Here is an 18,600-nt window from a genome sequence, read left to right as displayed (position 1 = left end):
AAACTGCAAGCTACAATTTGTGAGATTGCTATGCAAGCATCCTCAAATAAAGTAGATTCATAATTGTGACTCCTGCTCTAATATGGGGCCACAAGAGGGATTCAAAATATAATATACGATATTATGAAAATTATAGGGATAATGTTTAAGAATCTTCTCCCCAAGAACTACATTGATACAATTTTTTAAATTACTATGCAGTTATCTTCAAAAACTGTAGATTCTAAATTGTTGAAATTGTAAACCACGAACTAATACGCGTGGCCCCCAAGAAAGGTTTAATATAGCATTGAATGATTCATTTTTGACGTCGTCGTGTCAATAACTGCCGTCAGGTGAGCAGACAAATTGAATAACGCGCGTTAGCGCGTTATGATAATTTGTCTGCTCTCCTGACGGCAGTTATTGACACGACGACGTCAAAAATGAATCATTTAATGCTTATATTTACATTCCCTTACTGAAGAAATCAATTGTTTACTTAATTAAATCGATATAAAGTGCAGATCACGGAGGGAGTGAATAAGTAACAGCAGGAACAGCTGTTTTGTAAAACCGGTTTAAACTGGTTTTCACATAGACTGTTGAGATGAGATCGACGAACATGAAAATATAATCCATGGTAAATAACTCTTGAAATGGTGCTTTAAACAATAAAGTCAACTTTTTTGTTGAATAATTATAAAACATGGTGTTTTTACAACATTCATGAAATACATTTTTAACAAATAACATAGAAATCACTGTTTGAGAACTACTTATGTAAATTACTCGTAAATTCATACGCAGTGAATAGGTGTTGCATTTAGAGGCATTTAAACGTCACGGAATTTAATGGAAAAACACAGTAGAATGTAAATATCATAGAATATATAGCGAACATGTTTTTAAAAATCTTCTCATGTTGTTCACATTCTTCTTATCTATGTCGATATGCAACTTAGTTACGTTTACATGCGAGATAAATATGTGACATACAACTTAGTTATGTTCACATGCAAGAAAAAATATGTTGACATGCAACTTATAAATCACATGTCAACATATTTAAGTTGCATGTTAACATAAATAAGTTGCATTTCAACATTTTTATCTCGCATGTTAACATAACTAAGTTGCATGTCGACATAAATAAGTTGCATGTCAACATAAATAAGTTGCATGTCGACATAAATAAGTAGCATCCAGCATCTTGGATGTCACAAGTTGGTTAAAATTTTCTTTTGATTGTAATTTTCTTGCATGTTAACATAGTTGTGTTGCATAACTATCATGCATGTCAACATATTTATCTGGCATGTCCACATATTGGATAGAAAAATAACTTGCATACAAGGGGCAGAAATATGATAAAGCTATGGTTGTACCTGACTATTGTAATGAAATAAGATAAATATTTTCCGTAATACTGGAGCTTGTTAATTTGAGGGTAATAACATGAATAATATCAATGCATTTTTTATGCTTTATAATATGTATATATTTCTATGCATTCTGTTGCATATGATAAGTTCCGTCTGTTATGCAAAGCAATGCGTTTGCTTTGATGGCCGGGTTAGTGGGCTGGGCGTGGACCACCTTTCTTACTCTCACGATATTTTTTCCGATTTTATTATAGGCCTACATGTATATTCTCATATTCTCTCTATGTCTCCTCTATTAAAGAATAGAACCGCGTGACTAGGTTGATGCGGAGTTGTATTTTTTCGGTTTCGAAAATGAATAGATGAGTAAACCTTATATTTGTTAAACGACGAACTTCAACAGTGTTACAGTATTTGCAGTTAATATATTTGTCTAATTAAGGTCATGCAAATGTTCATGGCCGCCGGAACTATATTACACTTGTAAGGAAACAAAAAGTTGCATTCAGACGTCAAAATTGACGTCAAAAAAGTCACCACGGGAGAAAAGGCTATATAAACGTTCTCTATCCCTTCCATAAATCCCATTGTATAGTTGCGTGTCCTCATCAGTAATGTCACGTGGCTCGGGCTAGCACAAACAATCTAACATCGGTTGTATAACACAATTTCAAGGTTCTTTTTTATGTAGTGTTCAAGGCATTGACATTGAAGACCATTTATGGCCGCGAGATCTTTCACACATGGATGGAAGCAGGTTCCCGATGTCGCAGTACGAGGACGCGTTCAAGGCGCTGTCTGAGGGGGAGGACTGTAAGATAGTGCTCTATCCCTCCCAGTGATTGGAGCACACAAGTCACGTGTCCACGTCATAAAATAGAGAAACTACGTGATATGCTAGTTTTTGTGTAGATATATTAAACAAAAATTTTAAAAAATATTAAAATTTAATGTTATAGAAAAATGAAACATTTTTTCATTTGTCATTAAGAAAAACATGGACGATAAAATTGCACAAATGCCTATTGCTTTGATTGTAAACTACAATTTTAGACTGTCAGTATTAATTGCGGACTAATACTATGTCCTCGCTGTAATATGGATTTCTGTTGCAAGTAATTTCACGATTTTTGTGACACAATGTAATACTTTTGTGTATAATGACTTCAAGCTTTTTAGGTCGTTCGCATTTTGATCAATTTAATTCAATACAATTTCAATATCAATTTCACTTTTCAAACTTCTTTTTGAAATATTGAAATATACTTGGTGGATCGTTGCTGTATTCAGTGCGAATGTTATCCTTTTTATTATTACATTGAAAAATGTAAAATTGTGAAATTTATGGACTGAACTCCCCCATGATCTCATTGATGAATTCAAATACTGCAAAATGCCAGATTTTCAAAAATCTTCATCTTCTTCTCTTATTCCACTATAGTAGGATAAAAACGACATTCATGGTGCTAATGTCCGAAATTTGTAAAATTCTTGGTCCTTCGGTTAGGGTTTGTATAAAACCAATATAGCCAAACAGTACAGATATTTCAAATCTTCTCTCAGCAATCTGTGAGAAAAACTAAATGCATGTCTAGGGGTAAATAAAACTTTCTATCTGTAAATGATGAAATCATAATTCCTGGATTAGGGATTTCGAGTATAGGTTGAACCAATATGGCCTTATAGTAGATGGTTTCTACTTTTGTAAAATCATCTTTCATATAGCACATTCCCAAAAAATTGTTTATTCCATAACTTGATAATCCTAATGCCGGGATAGAATGTGTAGTGTATCCTAATTTGTCAGAGCTGTTGTTTCTGAGACTAGAAAGACAGTTCTGTGTCTCTGATCTAATTGTTGTGAATATTGTACAGATCTGTAACATTTTCCTTTTGTTAAAGTTGTTACATATACTTTTACTACAAAATTAAAACTTTTTTCAACTTGTGTGCTTTATTTTCATTTCAGTTAGAATGTAAGGTCACATTGATGCTTTATCCTAGAAGGTGTTTTTCGAGGTTTTTTATGTGGCCAGGGAATTATACAATGAAATCAGGGTTATACAAATTAAAATCAATTAGATGATAAATACATTTTCTGTGTCGATAAATACCAAACAGATGCTCCATGCAGTAGACTCAAACTCGATCACTAAAATGGCATGTGAGGTTTCTCTTGAGACTTGTACGTGGCGTTTTTAGACGCCTGGGCTCTAGATTCTTCATCACTGCGCTGGAATGGACGACGAAGACTGTCCTTGCACAAGGTCACACCAAATCCGGGACGATCTGGTAGGTCTATGAAACCATTGGAAGGCAAAGGTTCGTCTGGGAACAGCCCGCCAAAGTACGGGACTATCTTGTCAGCTTTTGGACTCAGGTTGATGAATTCCGCCAGTGGACAATTCCGGAAGGCGTATTGTAGGTGATAGGAATAGATGCTGGATCCGTGGGGAATTACTAAGACATCGTTGGCGGAAGCCATGGCAACGATTCTGCGCGCTTCTGTAATGCCACCCAGCCACGAAATGTCTGGTTGGAGTATATCCACGCATTTAGAATTGAGGAGCAGCTGGTAACCATAGCGACTGTACTCGTGTTCGGCGGTGGTTAGTAAAACCGTGGAACTCCTCAATGCCTCGCGCACTTCTCTGTACCCATCGTAGCTATCTGGAGGCAAGAATTCCTCAATCCATTTTAGTCCCAGAGGCTCTAGTGCTCTTGCCAATTTAACAGTATACGGTACGGTTAGTGCCATGTAGCAGTCTAACATCAACGGAAAGTCAGGACCCACTGTCTCGCGCCATCGTTTGAATATTTCTACATTTTTCTTTAGACCCTCATCCCCATCAGCTGGCCCATAGGCACAAGGAATTTTTGCCCCAACAAAGCCTAATTGTTTAGCAATGTCTGGACGAGCGGTAGTGGAATACACCGGCAGACGTTGCTTGGTTTTCCCGCCAAGTAATGCATACACAGGTTCATTTCTCAACTTTCCAAGCAGATCCCACAACGCTAAATCGATGGCACTGATGCACTGAATTGGCAGTCCTTTGCGCCCGTAGTTGAGGGTAGCTCTGAACATCTGGTCCCACATAAGTTCCACATCGCGAGGGTCCTGTCCCTCCACGAATCTGCTAAGGTGATTCTCCACGATGTAACAGCCTGGCACTCCGCCAATAGTGACGCCGACTCCACATGTCCCGTCGTCTGCTTCCACCTCTACAACCAAAGTACCGAGAGCATTGATGCCCCAGGACTTCCGAGTGGAGGCGTACTGCTCGTACCCAGACATCGGGTTGGCGATGGGGGTGGGGTAGCCATTGATCCAGTGAGTGTCCTCCACATCGTGACAGTCAGCGCCCTGGTCCTCGGGCTTGGACTCAGAGACGTACGCCCGTACACATTTGATTCTAGGAAATATTTTAGTCTTTCCTTCTGCCGCGGCCATTGTATGGTTTTATTCAATGGTGATTCGTTATCTCTTCTGGCTGTGACTCTACATATAGGGACAATTATTTATCTCGTGCCATTTTATACAAACGCACGGAGACCCAAATTCAAAGTTATGTATGAAGATAAGTGCTTCCAAATTTTTACCAGTACATGTACAACTATGACAGAATGTCCCCCATTTTCAATGTCAAAAATGAATCAATTTTATCTGTGCAATCAATAATTATAAATATTTGTCGTTATCAATTTTCTATCTGATGCATTGAATTCTTTTTTTGTTCATGTTGAAAGAAATCTTTCCAATTTGATCTTCGGTTTGATTAGGTTAATTTTAAAACATAGTCGAAGAGTGCAAGTATAAAAATAAGTGGAAGCTTTGAAATTAACAAATCTTAATCCTGTTTCATTGTTGCTCATACCCAAATTTCAAATAATTTATGCAACTTCACATCCACCCATTAATATCAAACTAATTTGTAATAGTCCAACGCTTATATTAATTACAATTTTTCATTGGTGGATTTGAAATACATATATACCATAGTAGGATTATCGAATTGATTATATATTTGCCATATCATACACCTTAGATTTTCCAAAGAAGATGGGGGAATAAGATGGCGCAAATGCCCAATTCGGTTTAGTAGTGAAATACAATTTTAAATTTATTTTTCCCCAATTAAATCTATTCAAATATATTATAATACAACTTTGCAAAAGCAAAATTTCTAACTATAGTCAGTTTTTAATATATTTAACAAAAAATAAGAAAAAACAATATTGTCGGAAATTTCGGTGGTATCGAACCCGTAACATAAAAACCCTAGATATATACGGTTAGCTTATGCCGGGTACTCTAACCACTGAGCCAATTCAGACACAACAAAGGCGGCTTTTTAAATATTATGTGTGACTAAGGTCACGAATTACCGGACTTGTATTATTTTTTCAATACGTTCAGTTGTTGGGATACAAAATGATATTTTTAATGTATAGTGGGTCATCTCTCCACGTTTTTGTTGATTGAAATCGGTTTGTTTTCCATTAGACCTTAATTAGACTATGAGAAAAATATGGAGCACAGACCCACTCTATAAAAGAAAATGCCTTGAAGTTCTAAAAAATGACAATATTTGCAGGTGTTGATACGTATACGCCTGTTTGAGTCAACATATTCCAAGAATTGAACATACCTACAGGTTACAAATCAATGATTCGTTAAATATATATTGTTTTAAATGATTAAAAAAAAAAACCATCAGATTTGTTGATACTTTAATTTTTTAGTAGCCTGTCCGACCGCGTATGGGCATTTTACACGCCTTATCCACACATCTTCTTTTAAGGCATACAGCTACTGACAAATTCAAATTATTCTCAAATCAATTTGTCCACGTATTTCTTGAGCTTTTTTAAAACTGCCTTCAAAAACATAATTAAGCAGTGTTCAGTTCTCAGTTCATTGATTTAGAGACAAAGTTAACGTTTATTCCAATACTTATACTTCTATACAGCGTGTAAATTGTTAAATGAAATAATATTTTTTACATGTTGTGAGGTTCATTATGCGTATTACGAGATCTATTGAAACCTACATTGTAGCTACATAGAGACTGCAAGAACTGGCATCAGACTTCCAAGATCCATAAATGAGAGAATTGGCTGTTCCATCTATGCAACGTGCGGGTCGACAATTTACTCACTTTTCAATTAAGGTTTCTCCAGCCTTGATGTTTTATGGTTAAATCCGTGTGATATTTGTCGTAATTTGAAGATTAATATGTAAACACTCAAATTGAACTTAAATATTGGTATGTTGTAAATATTTATTTCATGCTGTAGGAGCTAACACAGGAACACTATCAGGGCAATTATAGCGACGACTGCTCTCCAATCAAACGTCACATTTTTTTCACTGATTTCTATATAATAAAGTAATTTTTTAAAGAAATCAATAGCAATCCTTTATTTTATGTATTTTATCTTTTATATAAATGCAATTTAAACTTGCCAGTATGAAAGCTATCACATTTAGAGTAAATTTTGATGCAATTTTTCAACCATGAATAAGTACAGATTAGCAACATAAAACATCTATAACTTTTGAAATAATGGTGCAAACTCACTAAGAATTGGGACATTTGTAACTCATTATATCTCCAATCGAAATAACCTTGCCGGTTAAAAAATTATGAATTGTAGTCACTGTCAACATTTTCTATGTGCGGTTTTATCAGTTTTTCATTGAAATCAGCGATTGAATCTCAAACTACTCTCTATAAATTGTTAAACTTTAGTGTCATTTCACTTTACATGGCTTAAAATGTGTAAAACACAAGTTAATTACGAAATATTGGCAAAACCATACATTACATAACACTAATATTATAACCGATAGCGGTAAAATATTCTGGAATGCTACCAATGACGTCATGCGACAATCGAAAGACCTTAATTAAGATAGATTCACAGATATATAAATATTAACACTATTTGGTGGTTCCAATAGGCTATGTAATTAATAACCATTGCACATCTTTATATAACACGCGCTGTATGTATTTTTTCTGCAATGCTTGCTATTTTCAATCTTGCATAAAAATTATAAATTCGATAGCTAGAAATAACCCCGTTAGCATCAGCACCACGAAAATACTTACATGAACAAAAAAAAAGCAAAATGGATTTAGCGAAGAGACCCCTTCAGGAATAAGATCAGGTTCCACATTGTTAGAACCCGGGCCCGTTCTTGTGCGTACCGTCGACCTGGAGACCGCTACAGTTAAGTTCGTATCATACAGAGCTGTCTGTTACCGGCCTCCTGCTTCATTTCCCACCATTTAGAACATTAGGAATGAAATGAAGCGACGATTTCTGAGAAAGCACATTTAATAATTCTTAAAAAGAGCCTAAAGTGAAATCTGCAGTTTTGGCATGATTTTTACCTGCTTTGTTGCTATGTTGAATGAGCTCTATGCGCCGGATGTTATTGCTTATGGTGGACAGTGGCATACACTTCCTTTCTATCTGACCATATCCGACTTTAAGTAAGTGACAGAGATGCCTATCATAATGAAGGCCTTATCATTAACTTATGGATAATATACAATATTAAAATAAACGATATGGATTATACTTGTGATTTACGCGGAATAAAAGTCTGAACGGCGCGCCATATGTATAAGTGACTGAGAGTAAACACTGATAGGAGGATGACCTCGGGGGTGTTAATCTTGGTCTCATCAACAGTCCACTTTATTTCAAGTTACACATCCTGAGATAACCAGCAAAATGGCTGCTCCAACCACCACTATGAAAGCGCTTGTGAAAACGAAGGAAGGCAAGTCTTTTGAGTACCTAGATGTGCCAATACCAGAGCCTAGCGGTGACGAAGTTCTTATCAAAGTGGATGCGGTGTCTGTCTGTGGTTCTGACATCAACTTGTATACCTGGAACCAGGTGGCGCAGGTCATAGCCTCGATTCCATTTACGCCAGGTCACGAGTGTGCAGGGACAGTGGTCAAATGTGGCCCCGATGTCAAAGGGGTGGCGGTTGGGGCACGTGTCGGGGTGGAGAACCACTATTACTGTGGGGAGTGTTACCAGTGTCAACATGACACCAAGGCCATATGCAAGAACATGGGGCAGTTTGGTCACGGCAAGAAGACGCCTTATGGAGGTTGTTCCGAGTATACAATTGTGCCAGCAAAATATCTGTACCAATTGACAAGGAATATTGGTAAGCAATCTATTGTCGTTGTATAAGTTAGAGTAACTAAATCATAAACCATCGGCAATCTGCAGCTAAAGTTTGTTTTACTTCTTTCCAGACGCAGACGAGATTGCTATGCTGGAGCCGCTAGGTGTCGCTCACAACGCCGTGGAGAGACTTGAAGTGGCGGGAGAAAACGTCCTCGTCATTGGTTGCGGACCAGTTGGTCTACTGGTACTTATGGTTGCTAAGGCTCTCGGGGCAAACAGGTTTATCTTAAAACTTTCATGCACTTCTGTAGAAATTCTACAGTTCTAATAACATTTTCTTACTTTTTTGAATTTGCCGAAAAATTGTGTGCAACATTTAAGTTGATGGATACATTTCAGGGTTGTATCAGCTGATATTGACCAAAGCCGACTTGATATGGCAAAGTCCTTTGGAGCAGACGTAATAGTCAACACAAAGGATAAAAACCTGAAAGAAGTAAGATATTAATACTTTAGTATTGTATTTTAATTTAGTGTGTGCGATTATGTTAATGAATTTAACGTTAAAATTTTCTAAGATAAATGTAAAGGGTATTTTTTCTGCTTAGTCGTCAGCAGTTTCAAGGACATGTAGAAATAAGCAAACTGAGTAGCCTGCGTTGATGTTCACACATGTTTGTATATTGAATTTTGTGATGTATATATTTTCTTTACAAGTTGCTTTCTTTGGTGTTTCATTTTTGTATAAAGGTAGCAATGGTTACATGAAAAGAAACTACCACGTGTCATTTGGTTATGTTTTTTCTGCAATGATCTCTAACTTCATATCTAGACCGTGTGTCGCTATTTAATGTCACACATAAATGGATTATTAGTTTGTCATGGAATTTACCAATGGTGACGGGATGGGCAGGATCTGTGAGTGTAGCGGCGCCAGCTCCATGGTCAACTTGACCTTCTCCATGCTCCGGAAGGGTGGACAGATGACCTTGGTGGGTCTCCCCAAGGAACCCCTTCATGTGGAGAATGTTCTTCAGGACGTCGGTATGTAAAGAAAAAATTAAACATCTTTGTATGCCTTTATCTTGTACCTCAGCACCAAGTATTGTAAAATTTGCATGCTCATAAGTACTAGTTCTAGTTCAAAGGCCCATCCTACTCATCCAAATGTATGGAGTGCCACAATAAAATTAATACAGTAATTTTATGTACATTCGGGTGTAATTGTTATGTTAAGTGTGCATCTGAATATTAAGCGGTCAAATTGATACTTTTTGAATACAATCTTTTACAAGAAGATCATCATTCTACGAGTTTAAAATAAGAATTAAGTAGCGATGTATATGGCACGCAAATTCACAAAAATGAGCGAAACATAGTTTCAGAGTCGATAAACTAGGTTTATCTGTTGTAAATCACTTATTTAACTGGTACTCTGGTGAGATAGAAGGTTAGAAAAAATAGGGAGAAAATAAGAAAACATCACTCAGAATTTGATATCAACAAATTCCTAGTACAAGATTATTTACCAAAATATTACTGGAAAATTTTTAAAAGTTCTAAAAATTGCCTTCAGTTATTAAAATGACTATCAAGACATTTTTAAGAAAAAAATATCCATCTGTATGTAACCCAGGCAGTAGACAGAACACCAGTGAGGGTCATACGATGTATTTATTCAATAAATACGAAAAACCTGAAACATACAACATTGACTCATTTGACAATTATCTCAGAATACGGTACAATAACTTGGATAAAGATTATTTAATATATAGCATGGAATTGTTAAATTATAAACATAGAATATATTTATAAGTAATAAATTACACAAGAATTACCAGACACCCGCAGCTAATCGCAGACAAAGCTTGCGCTTAATCTTCATGCATACAGGTCTGTCCCCTCTCAAGGCAAGACAAAGTGTGCGCGGGCCTGGTTAGTTAGGCGGGAAGATTGGTAAGTAGAAGTTAAATTTAGAACGTTGTCAGACAGGTCAAACGGGTAGTCGAATGGTCAAATAAAAATAAACAATTACACGTGGACAATCTCACCTGGAGATGTAAATAAAACACACACACATGCACACAGAAACAATTACGTTTACAAATAGACAAACATTATATATTAATTACTTACACTGGTTACATGTATATAAATATTCATGAGGAAGTTAAAATAATATGATACTTAAATTATTCAAATATTTACAGTGTTCAAAGCGTTAACATTGAAGACCATTCATGGCCGCCAGATCTATCACACTTGGGTGGAAACCGAAAAGTTAGTGGCAGACGGTAAAATTGACGTCAAAAAGGTCATCACGAGCAGGTTCCCGATGTCACGGTACGAGGACGCGTTCAAAGCTTTGTTTGAGGGGAAGGACTGTAAGATAGTGCTCTATCCCTCCCAGTGATTGGAGCACACAAGTCACGTGTCAACGTCGTTAATAAGAGGGACCACGTGACGTATTTTATGATGACGCAAACAAATAAAGTGAGAGAATGTTATAAAATATATTTTCTATAATTACTAATAAATGATTACAACAACACAATAAACCTCACATTCTGTGGTGTTTTTAATTGATGGAAAGCGAGAGTATTATTTATGGATTAACTGCGTGTCTGTGAAAATTCACAAGATAGGAATTTTATTTCAAGTGACGGATTAACTTTACTCAATCTGATTTCATAATACCATTTAAAGCTTAACATCTAGCTGATTTATTTTCTAAACTGACACTATTACGTTTACCGTATTAATCAAAACCATTTGAGATGAGCGAAACGTTTCAATATTGGACAAAGCAGGAGGTTCCTGGACCGCGTGGCTCACTTGAGCAACACATACGATTTACTGGAGTGAATATTTGATATTCTGAAAAATATGAAAACTACAGTAAAAGTCAAATCAATATAGTAGAAAACTACTATTCAGAGTGCTCAAGTCAAGTCATATTGTTTTGTTATCCCTGTTGGTCAGAATTAGGCTCAGTTGATAGGGGGTGGGTAGAACTAATTTTACATTTAATTCAATTGAAAAAATCGTTTGAAGCAAATAAAATCTTTGAAATGATAATAAGAGAAGCTACTGTGATTTTCATATCTACACTCAACAAAACTTCTAACTGTTCACCTAGTATAATGTATTTACTATATGATATAAGCACATTTATTTGTCTTGTCTACGGGGTGACTGATTTCCACTTACCTTTCAGAAGAACAATGCATTGACCTTGAACTTAGGTTGTGACCCCAGACCTAGACATTTGCTAAATATCACAAGCACTTCCGGTTTGATTGAATTTGCCCAGAGCTTTTGAGTTGTTTAAAGTTGCTGATGGAAATGACGTTACACTTATGAAAGAAAAAAATTGTACCAAATTAACGTTTTCCCCGGATTCCTTACTTCTTTAATCAATGTCGAGGAAATAATAAACCATAAATTTAAAATGAGGACAATGTATCGTAGAAAGAATTCAGACACCAATATTCAAATGGCATAGCTATTTTATCAATGATCATTTTGGCCTTATTAAGTGGTTTTCTTTTCAAAATATCACCAAAGACTTATATCAATCCGTAAAAATTGTTAAGCCCGCACGGAAAAAATACCAATTCAATGTTTGGACGTTTTGTCATGCGAAATTGTCTTATTTAATCTGTGCTATTGATGAAAAGACATATCAATTACAAAATGATAAAAATTTCACATTATTTTAATTCGTAATTTTCAAATTATTTTATTTATCAGGGTGAACACTTAGAAGTTTTCTTGAGTGTATATTTTTTCATGTCACAACTCCAGGATTTAGAGTGAATGCACATTGAAGGAAGGGATGACCACGTCGCACAGATATATTTAGGGCAAAACGGTCATATTTATCTCACTTTAAACAGGGATTTATTTATTCAAAAGAATTTTTTTTATATATTAGACGCAGAGACTAACTTATGTAGTTTACGTATAGAAGCAAACATCTGGTGCTATATAGTACCGAATTATCAACTATATTCATTCCACAAACCCAGCAAAAAAGAAAATATAAAGACTGCAGTTTGTGAATTTTATACAGAAACAAGATATTATGAAAAACTTTTACTATAATTTTTATTCTATATAAACATCGAGGGCAAAAAGAGGCTTCAATGTAGCTGCAGGTCTGTAGCTCCCGGTCTGAAAAAATTCGGATGGACGACCTGGGAGCTACAGTGCCTCCCATAGTTAAAAAAAGAACTGAGATTTACGGCGCACAAAAATGCGCTAGTTTTGGACTGATTAACCTTATTTTTACACAAATTCTGTGAAAACAATTAGTACCATTAAATTCTTCAGACAATTTACAACTGATGTTGTTACTTTATTTGCCTTAGACTTTCTCTGAAACATGCTAACCGACCTCGGAAAATAAAGTATATTAATTCACGTCGAGATCGAGATTCGCCATTTTTACATGTAAACAAACTGCACCACTTGACTTTTCAGGTTGCACACCACTATTGATTTTTACTTTATATTCTTACCAAAATTACGCAACTTTAGATACGGGTAGCGAGTTTAAAACAAACTTCTTGGAAAATTCCTCTTTACAACTTTTAAAACAATTGTTCCTAACCAATTTAGTAGAAAAAACACACAGCCATCCACAAAGGCACGAGAATTTGTTTACATCAAAGTTACACATATGCTTGAAAATCATGTCCCAGCCCTTTCACCCCCTGCCGAAACAACAAATTCAAGTGACCTCCTAAAAACGAAGGGGAATTCGGGAATTATTTTCCCTCAGCATTCGGAAAAATAGTGTTGCGAGACCTACAGGGCTGGTGATGGTGTTTAAAAGAATATCAGAGGCAAGTGAAGTGACGATATCTGTAGTAAATTGTCCGAGGAATTTTTTGGAATCAAATATTTGTACAGTATGTGTTCGGAAATGAGATTAATCAGTCCAAAACTAGCAATTTTTTGTGCGCCGTAAATTGAAGTTTTTAATATGGGAGGCACTTTAGCTCCCAGGTCGTCCATCCGATTTTTTTCAGACTGGGGACTACAGACCTGCAGCTAGCTTCAATGGGGCCTTATAATTTAATTTGAATATTTTTCAGAGCCAAAGATCTTTAATTTGTAATATTGCCATCTACAAGTAATATGTAATTAAGTTTATGCATGTTATAAAGATTTTTCAAAAGATTTTACTTAAACTTAACAGGAAGCAAGTCTGTAAAAATATTCATTTTTGATATTACAGTGTTTTTAAAACTTTATCTGAAAAAAGTTTATTAAGACCAAATGTTTTATTAAAATTGTTAAGCTGCAGGAGCAATGCACTTTGGTCAATGTTAAACATTGGTGCTCAGGTGAGCGATGAGGCCCATGGATCTCTTATTTATATACAGCTGTGATTGGAATAAAATTTATAGCTAGAAGTATGTGCATGTAGTATGGTGGTCGATTTGCTGTACGACGATTTCTGTAGTGAACCCGGTTTATCGTTGTACTCACAAACTAGCAATGACCTTGCTTCTTAATGTGTCGGCGAGAGTAGTTAGCAATTGTGGGACACCGCCAGTGTTGGTTGTAACAGTCGGCAACAGCAGCTGTATTTAAAAATATATACCATACTATTACATTGTAAAGTCACTTGTAAATAGAACTCTGTATTATAATGTATGTGATATTTTCTTAGATCAGAAATTCATTTTTAAATCATTTTTTTTTTATATTTTGATGTCAGAAAATAGTTTTGAATATCAGCAATTCCAATCCTGGATTAAAATAACATTCATTTTCAAAATGATTTTCTGATATTAATCTTTTTTATACCATGATTTTTTTTAATATCAAGAAATATTTTTGATACCAACTTTTCAAATTATTGATATCAAAATTTCTTTTTGATAAAATAAATACCTAAAAAATATTAATTCGGCACCTCATACTTCTATTCGAGAAAACTTTCATATTTTGTTCAGGGAGGGTAATGAAATTCACAAAATTTGCCATCGAGAATTCTATAATGATTCCACAGAAGTCGTTTATTCCAATTGTAAGCGAAATTGCCACTAAATGATTAAAAACTACAAAGCAAGCAACGCCCCGTACAGCAACCGTCAACTGATTAGATCCCGAGATACGTTTGAAACTGTAGCACATTGTTGCTAAGAGAAAGTTTTTCAGCTCCCTCTGTTCATTCGCTCTCAAGACTAGTCATAAAATTTTTCCAACACTCAGATCCCATTTTACGCCAAAACTCGCGATGTTGATAGTGTTTATAACAGCGATCGACTTTCTAGATTTCAGATGACGAATTTTAATCCGTTTTTTATATTCCCTACCAAGACGGGCATTTCGACATGGAGCAGGTTTTAAACAGAAAGTAAATACACGGCGGCATGTGGGGGATTATGACAATATCTGTAGAAGGAATTTTAAAACGCCTGCTTCGATCGTTTGATGCCAGGTTTGGGGTTCGTGTCCTTGACTGAGTACTTCCTGTGTAAAGAAATTTCCGATAAATTGCGCCGGACTCCCAAAACACCGAACGTACAAATGCCGGTGTGTTCACTAAAGCATACTACATCGCGTTTGACAAGCTGCCGTGTAAGAGTGGGCTTCCTTAGAACAAGGATCTGAGTGGATTACAGTTACTATGTCGGGCAGACAGCAAGATTATCTCACTCTACGACAAGAACTGCTCCGGACTAACTCCCTCTATGTGGACCCGGACTTTCCTCCGGATAACAGCTCCCTCACCTTTAATCGGACCCCGCCCCCCGGAATCCGGAACATCGTATGGAAACGCCCGACAGTAAGTTTAGAACAAGTCCGAAAGACTTCCTAGCTACTATTTCATTTAAATCCGTCTTTTGTAACGTACGCATTGAAAAACTAAGAACTAGGGAAGATATTCTGTTTGTATGTATGTATTTTTGTAATTCGACTCGCTGGGATGAATTAAAAGTGCAAGATATACACAGCTTAAAAGCTAAGCGTATTTCAGTGTTTAAGTCAATAACAATTCAGATTGGTTTTACCTGTTTAACACACAACAGCTGCCTGAATACTTTAACCTCCTGCATGGAGTTCATAATTACCTACCTCCCTAAATGTACAACCAAATTGTAAACATTCACCTGTGTTTCGATGTTATTACAACGTTAATTTGACTCGCGGAATCGCCGAATATTTCGTCCAATCTTTATTATCCATGTTTATTTACATTCGTGAATGTACGTGAAAGCTTTCTGAATTAATAGCCATCAAGGTAAACCTTTCGAGTTAATTCAATTTCAACAAAAACAGTTGTACAAAATATCCTTCACGCACTGTACTTTGTACGAACGTAATTTTAATCTTGCGTAGAGCCTCCCTCTACATAATGTGTACTGCATTCTACATAACTGCAGAACACTCATTAATGAGCATATTTACAAGTTGATCTAATTATTTTCAGGAACTGTCCAGGAACCCCAAATTTATCGTTCGAAATGCCACCAGGTTCGACCTTGATCAAGGATACTTAGGTAATACATAGAGAATATTTTAAAAATAATTAATGCAACATTTTAAAGGTATGGAGTCTTTGAAGCTTTTCAATCATGTCGAGGAATGCCCTCTCTTAAGCAGTATTTCCATAATAATGTGCATTGATGTATATTTTGACAAGCTTTGCGAGTCCCGTCGACTAACAGGTTTAATGTGTAAACTACAAACCAATGTATATGTATGTACATGAAATATTAAGTAAATCACGCCAGTGCACGGCCCCTCTCAACAGTAAATAAAACAGATGCTTCTGCCTCGCTTCACGCACCTGTTGCTTTAGCCAGTTGACCAGTAACTCTGTTCTCTCTTTTGATTTCAGGCAACTGTTGGTTCATCGCTGGAGCCGCTCTAGTGGCCACCAACAAGAAACTCCTGGAGCGGGTGGTGCCCCAAGACCAAAACTTTGACAGAAACTATGCAGGTAATGTGTAAGTTAATCTGTCGTGGCGCAAGTGTCTTTATTAATGCCTTACGACAAGACAACAAGAGTCGTGCGTACGACTGAGGCTGAAACGTCCGCATGAGAGTTCACCGAACTCCTGTGGACATCCTTCTCCTGTGTGTGTCAGTGTGTCTTGATAGTTTCTGTCTCTGAAATGCACGAGAAACAGGACGCGCTGGCAGACACACTCAACATCTTCAGTTATAACTACTTCCTCAACACTGCCGCTCTATACCAATTTCTTCGTGTACTATATACTAGTATGTAATTAAATACAGTTCTCAAAAGGAAATGACCACTTTTTGATTTTGTGCCTTTCTCAAATTAATAGAATAGATGTGTAGATGAAATGCCAGAGAATCTATTCACCTTCCACTCTAACACATTTTATAAAAATGTAGAAGAAACTGATCCTTTAATTAATGGCTCTGTACGCTGAAATAACACACATGCTCAAACACTTAGTGAAGTTCAAGTAAGAAATAACATTCCATTAATTCACCTCACCTATTCTTTTTACATGTATTCTCTTCTTTTCTCTTAAAAAATATTTTGTTGAGGTGTGTGTGTGTGTTGGGGGGGGGGGGGGGGGGGTTCAAAGTAGATTGGTGATTTTCTAAATTCAACGCATATATTTGAAATGACCTCATTAAGTGATGTATAATTGGAATTACTGATGATAAAACAATGATAATGAGAACTAATAAACCCAGAGAAGATTTATTGATTGTTGTAAATAATATTTGTAATTCGTAATATAGCTGGTGTAAAATTACGATACAACATTCATCAAACCGAGTCAGTGGACTCATTGTCGGGGTCGTTTATAAATTAGGCTGGAAAAGTGATCAATCGAGTTTTACAATTTTCGAAACGTAGTTACTTGGAAAATGAAATGATTAATGTCTTCCAAGATATTTGTTGCATTCAACAAACATCTATGATTTCAAGTGCAAGTCAAATTTATTATAACATTTATGAACCTTGTCAAGGCCTTACATTTATGGTTATGTATATACCCTTTCAAAAGTGTTTTATATGTGGTTTGTAATTTAAAACCTTGATATATATCCCAGAACGCACATTGCGTAAGTCCACTCTAAGGTGTAATTCAGGTATATCACCTCGGTGTAAAATCTATATTTAGGTACATGTATGTATAATAATATGCAACATTGTCCATTATCCTGCATAAACCAAAAAAATGTATATATTTAAAATATAATTAGATATTTGAGTAATATTCAGTTTTAATAAAAATCAAATATATTGGAAATTGTAAAATATCATGCATTGACTTTTTTAAAAATTCGGACAAAATGTATTACAAATTTTCTACTTTTCTTCATGGTATTTCACAAATGTGAAAGTGTTCTATTTGTGTGTGATGTACACGAGCATCTTTCATTTTAACTTCTGTAATTTTGTGTCTAACTTTAACCTCTGTTATTTATGTGTGATGTACATTGGTGTATTCCACTTTAACCTCTGTAATTTGTGTTGGATGTACACAGGTATATTCCACTTTAACTTCTGGTGGTACGGCCGGTGGGTGGAGGTCATCGTAGACGACTTCCTGCCGACGGACGGATACCGACTAGTCTATGCAAGCAACCGCGAGGAACCTAACGAATTCTGGGCAGCCCTGCTGGAAAAGGCGTACGCAAAGTAAGAGCAATCAGTGATTTAAGTTACAAAAGGCGTACGCAAAGTAAAAACAATTAGTGATTTAACTTACAAAAGGCGTACACAAAGTAAGAGCAATCAGTGATTTAACTTACAAAAGGCGTACACAAAGTAAGAGCAATCAGTGATTTAACTTACAAAAGGTGTACTCAATGTAAGCATCATGCATCGGTGAAAAAGCTTTTTAAAAACAATTACTCATGCAAACTAAGCATCGTTAATTACATAAGTTCTGTAATAAAGTTACGCAAAGTAAGTGTGTAATATACGCAATATACATGTAAGCATCATCACTCACAAGGTTGCACAAAGTGAGAATTATCTTCGTTTCGACTGTGTAAAAGACGTACTAAAAGAAAGTATCGTATGTCCAATGATTAAGGCAAAATTATAACGTGTAGTTAG

General features: G+C 35.9%; 3 protein-coding genes across 5 annotated transcripts in view; 2 read left to right on the top strand and 1 right to left on the bottom strand.

Moving 5' to 3' along the window:
* Positions 1-3,299: 3,299 nt before the first annotated feature.
* On the bottom strand, positions 3,300-4,873 carry LOC105323338 (L-rhamnonate dehydratase). Its single transcript, XM_011422452.4, has one exon. The coding sequence runs from the start codon at positions 4,813-4,815 to the stop codon at positions 3,517-3,519; it is 1,299 nt and encodes a 432-aa protein (XP_011420754.3). The 5' UTR covers positions 4,816-4,873; the 3' UTR covers positions 3,300-3,516.
* A 3,108-nt stretch (positions 4,874-7,981) lies between these two features.
* LOC105323351 (L-threonine 3-dehydrogenase) lies at positions 7,982-11,088 on the top strand. The gene is made up of 5 exons (XM_011422457.4): positions 7,982-8,559; positions 8,651-8,801; positions 8,922-9,018; positions 9,398-9,566; positions 10,736-11,088. Exons 1-5 carry the CDS (start codon positions 8,112-8,114, stop codon positions 10,936-10,938), a joined length of 1,068 nt encoding a protein of 355 aa, XP_011420759.1. The 5' UTR covers positions 7,982-8,111; the 3' UTR covers positions 10,939-11,088.
* Positions 11,089-14,724: 3,636 nt separating this feature from the next.
* Positions 14,725-18,600, top strand: part of LOC109617095 (calpain-9) — a 28,464-nt gene continuing 24,588 nt past the window's right edge. Inside the window, exons 1-4 of one of the 3 annotated variants that reach the window (XM_020065180.3) lie at positions 14,725-15,330; positions 15,976-16,045; positions 16,387-16,488; positions 18,024-18,177. In XM_020065180.3, the coding sequence (XP_019920739.3) occupies positions 15,172-15,330; positions 15,976-16,045; positions 16,387-16,488; positions 18,024-18,177 (485 nt within the window). In that variant the 5' untranslated portion in view covers positions 14,725-15,171. The remainder of the gene's footprint in view (positions 15,331-15,975; positions 16,046-16,386; positions 16,489-18,023; positions 18,178-18,600) is intronic. The other 2 variants (XM_020065178.3, XM_020065176.3) reach the window with 2 other exon arrangements.

This window comes from Magallana gigas, chromosome 7 (genome assembly GCF_963853765.1).
Source record: "Magallana gigas chromosome 7, xbMagGiga1.1, whole genome shotgun sequence".
Classification (NCBI taxonomy): domain Eukaryota; kingdom Metazoa; phylum Mollusca; class Bivalvia; order Ostreida; family Ostreidae; genus Magallana; species Magallana gigas.
This window is presented reverse-complemented; position numbering and strand designations above follow the sequence as displayed.

Excerpts from the sequence above, each read along its gene's own strand:
- LOC105323338 (XM_011422452.4), bottom strand. The coding sequence starts at position 4,815 with ATGGCCGCGGCAGAAGGAAAGACTAAAATATTTCCTAGAATCAAATGT.
- LOC105323351 (XM_011422457.4), top strand. The coding sequence starts at position 8,112 with ATGGCTGCTCCAACCACCACTATGAAAGCGCTTGTGAAAACGAAGGAA. Across the intron at positions 8,560-8,650 it reads CCAATTGACAAGGAATATTG|ACGCAGACGAGATTGCTATG; the intron begins GTAAGCAATCTA and ends ACTTCTTTCCAG. Across the intron at positions 9,019-9,397 it reads AGGATAAAAACCTGAAAGAA|TTTGTCATGGAATTTACCAA; the intron begins GTAAGATATTAA and ends ATGGATTATTAG.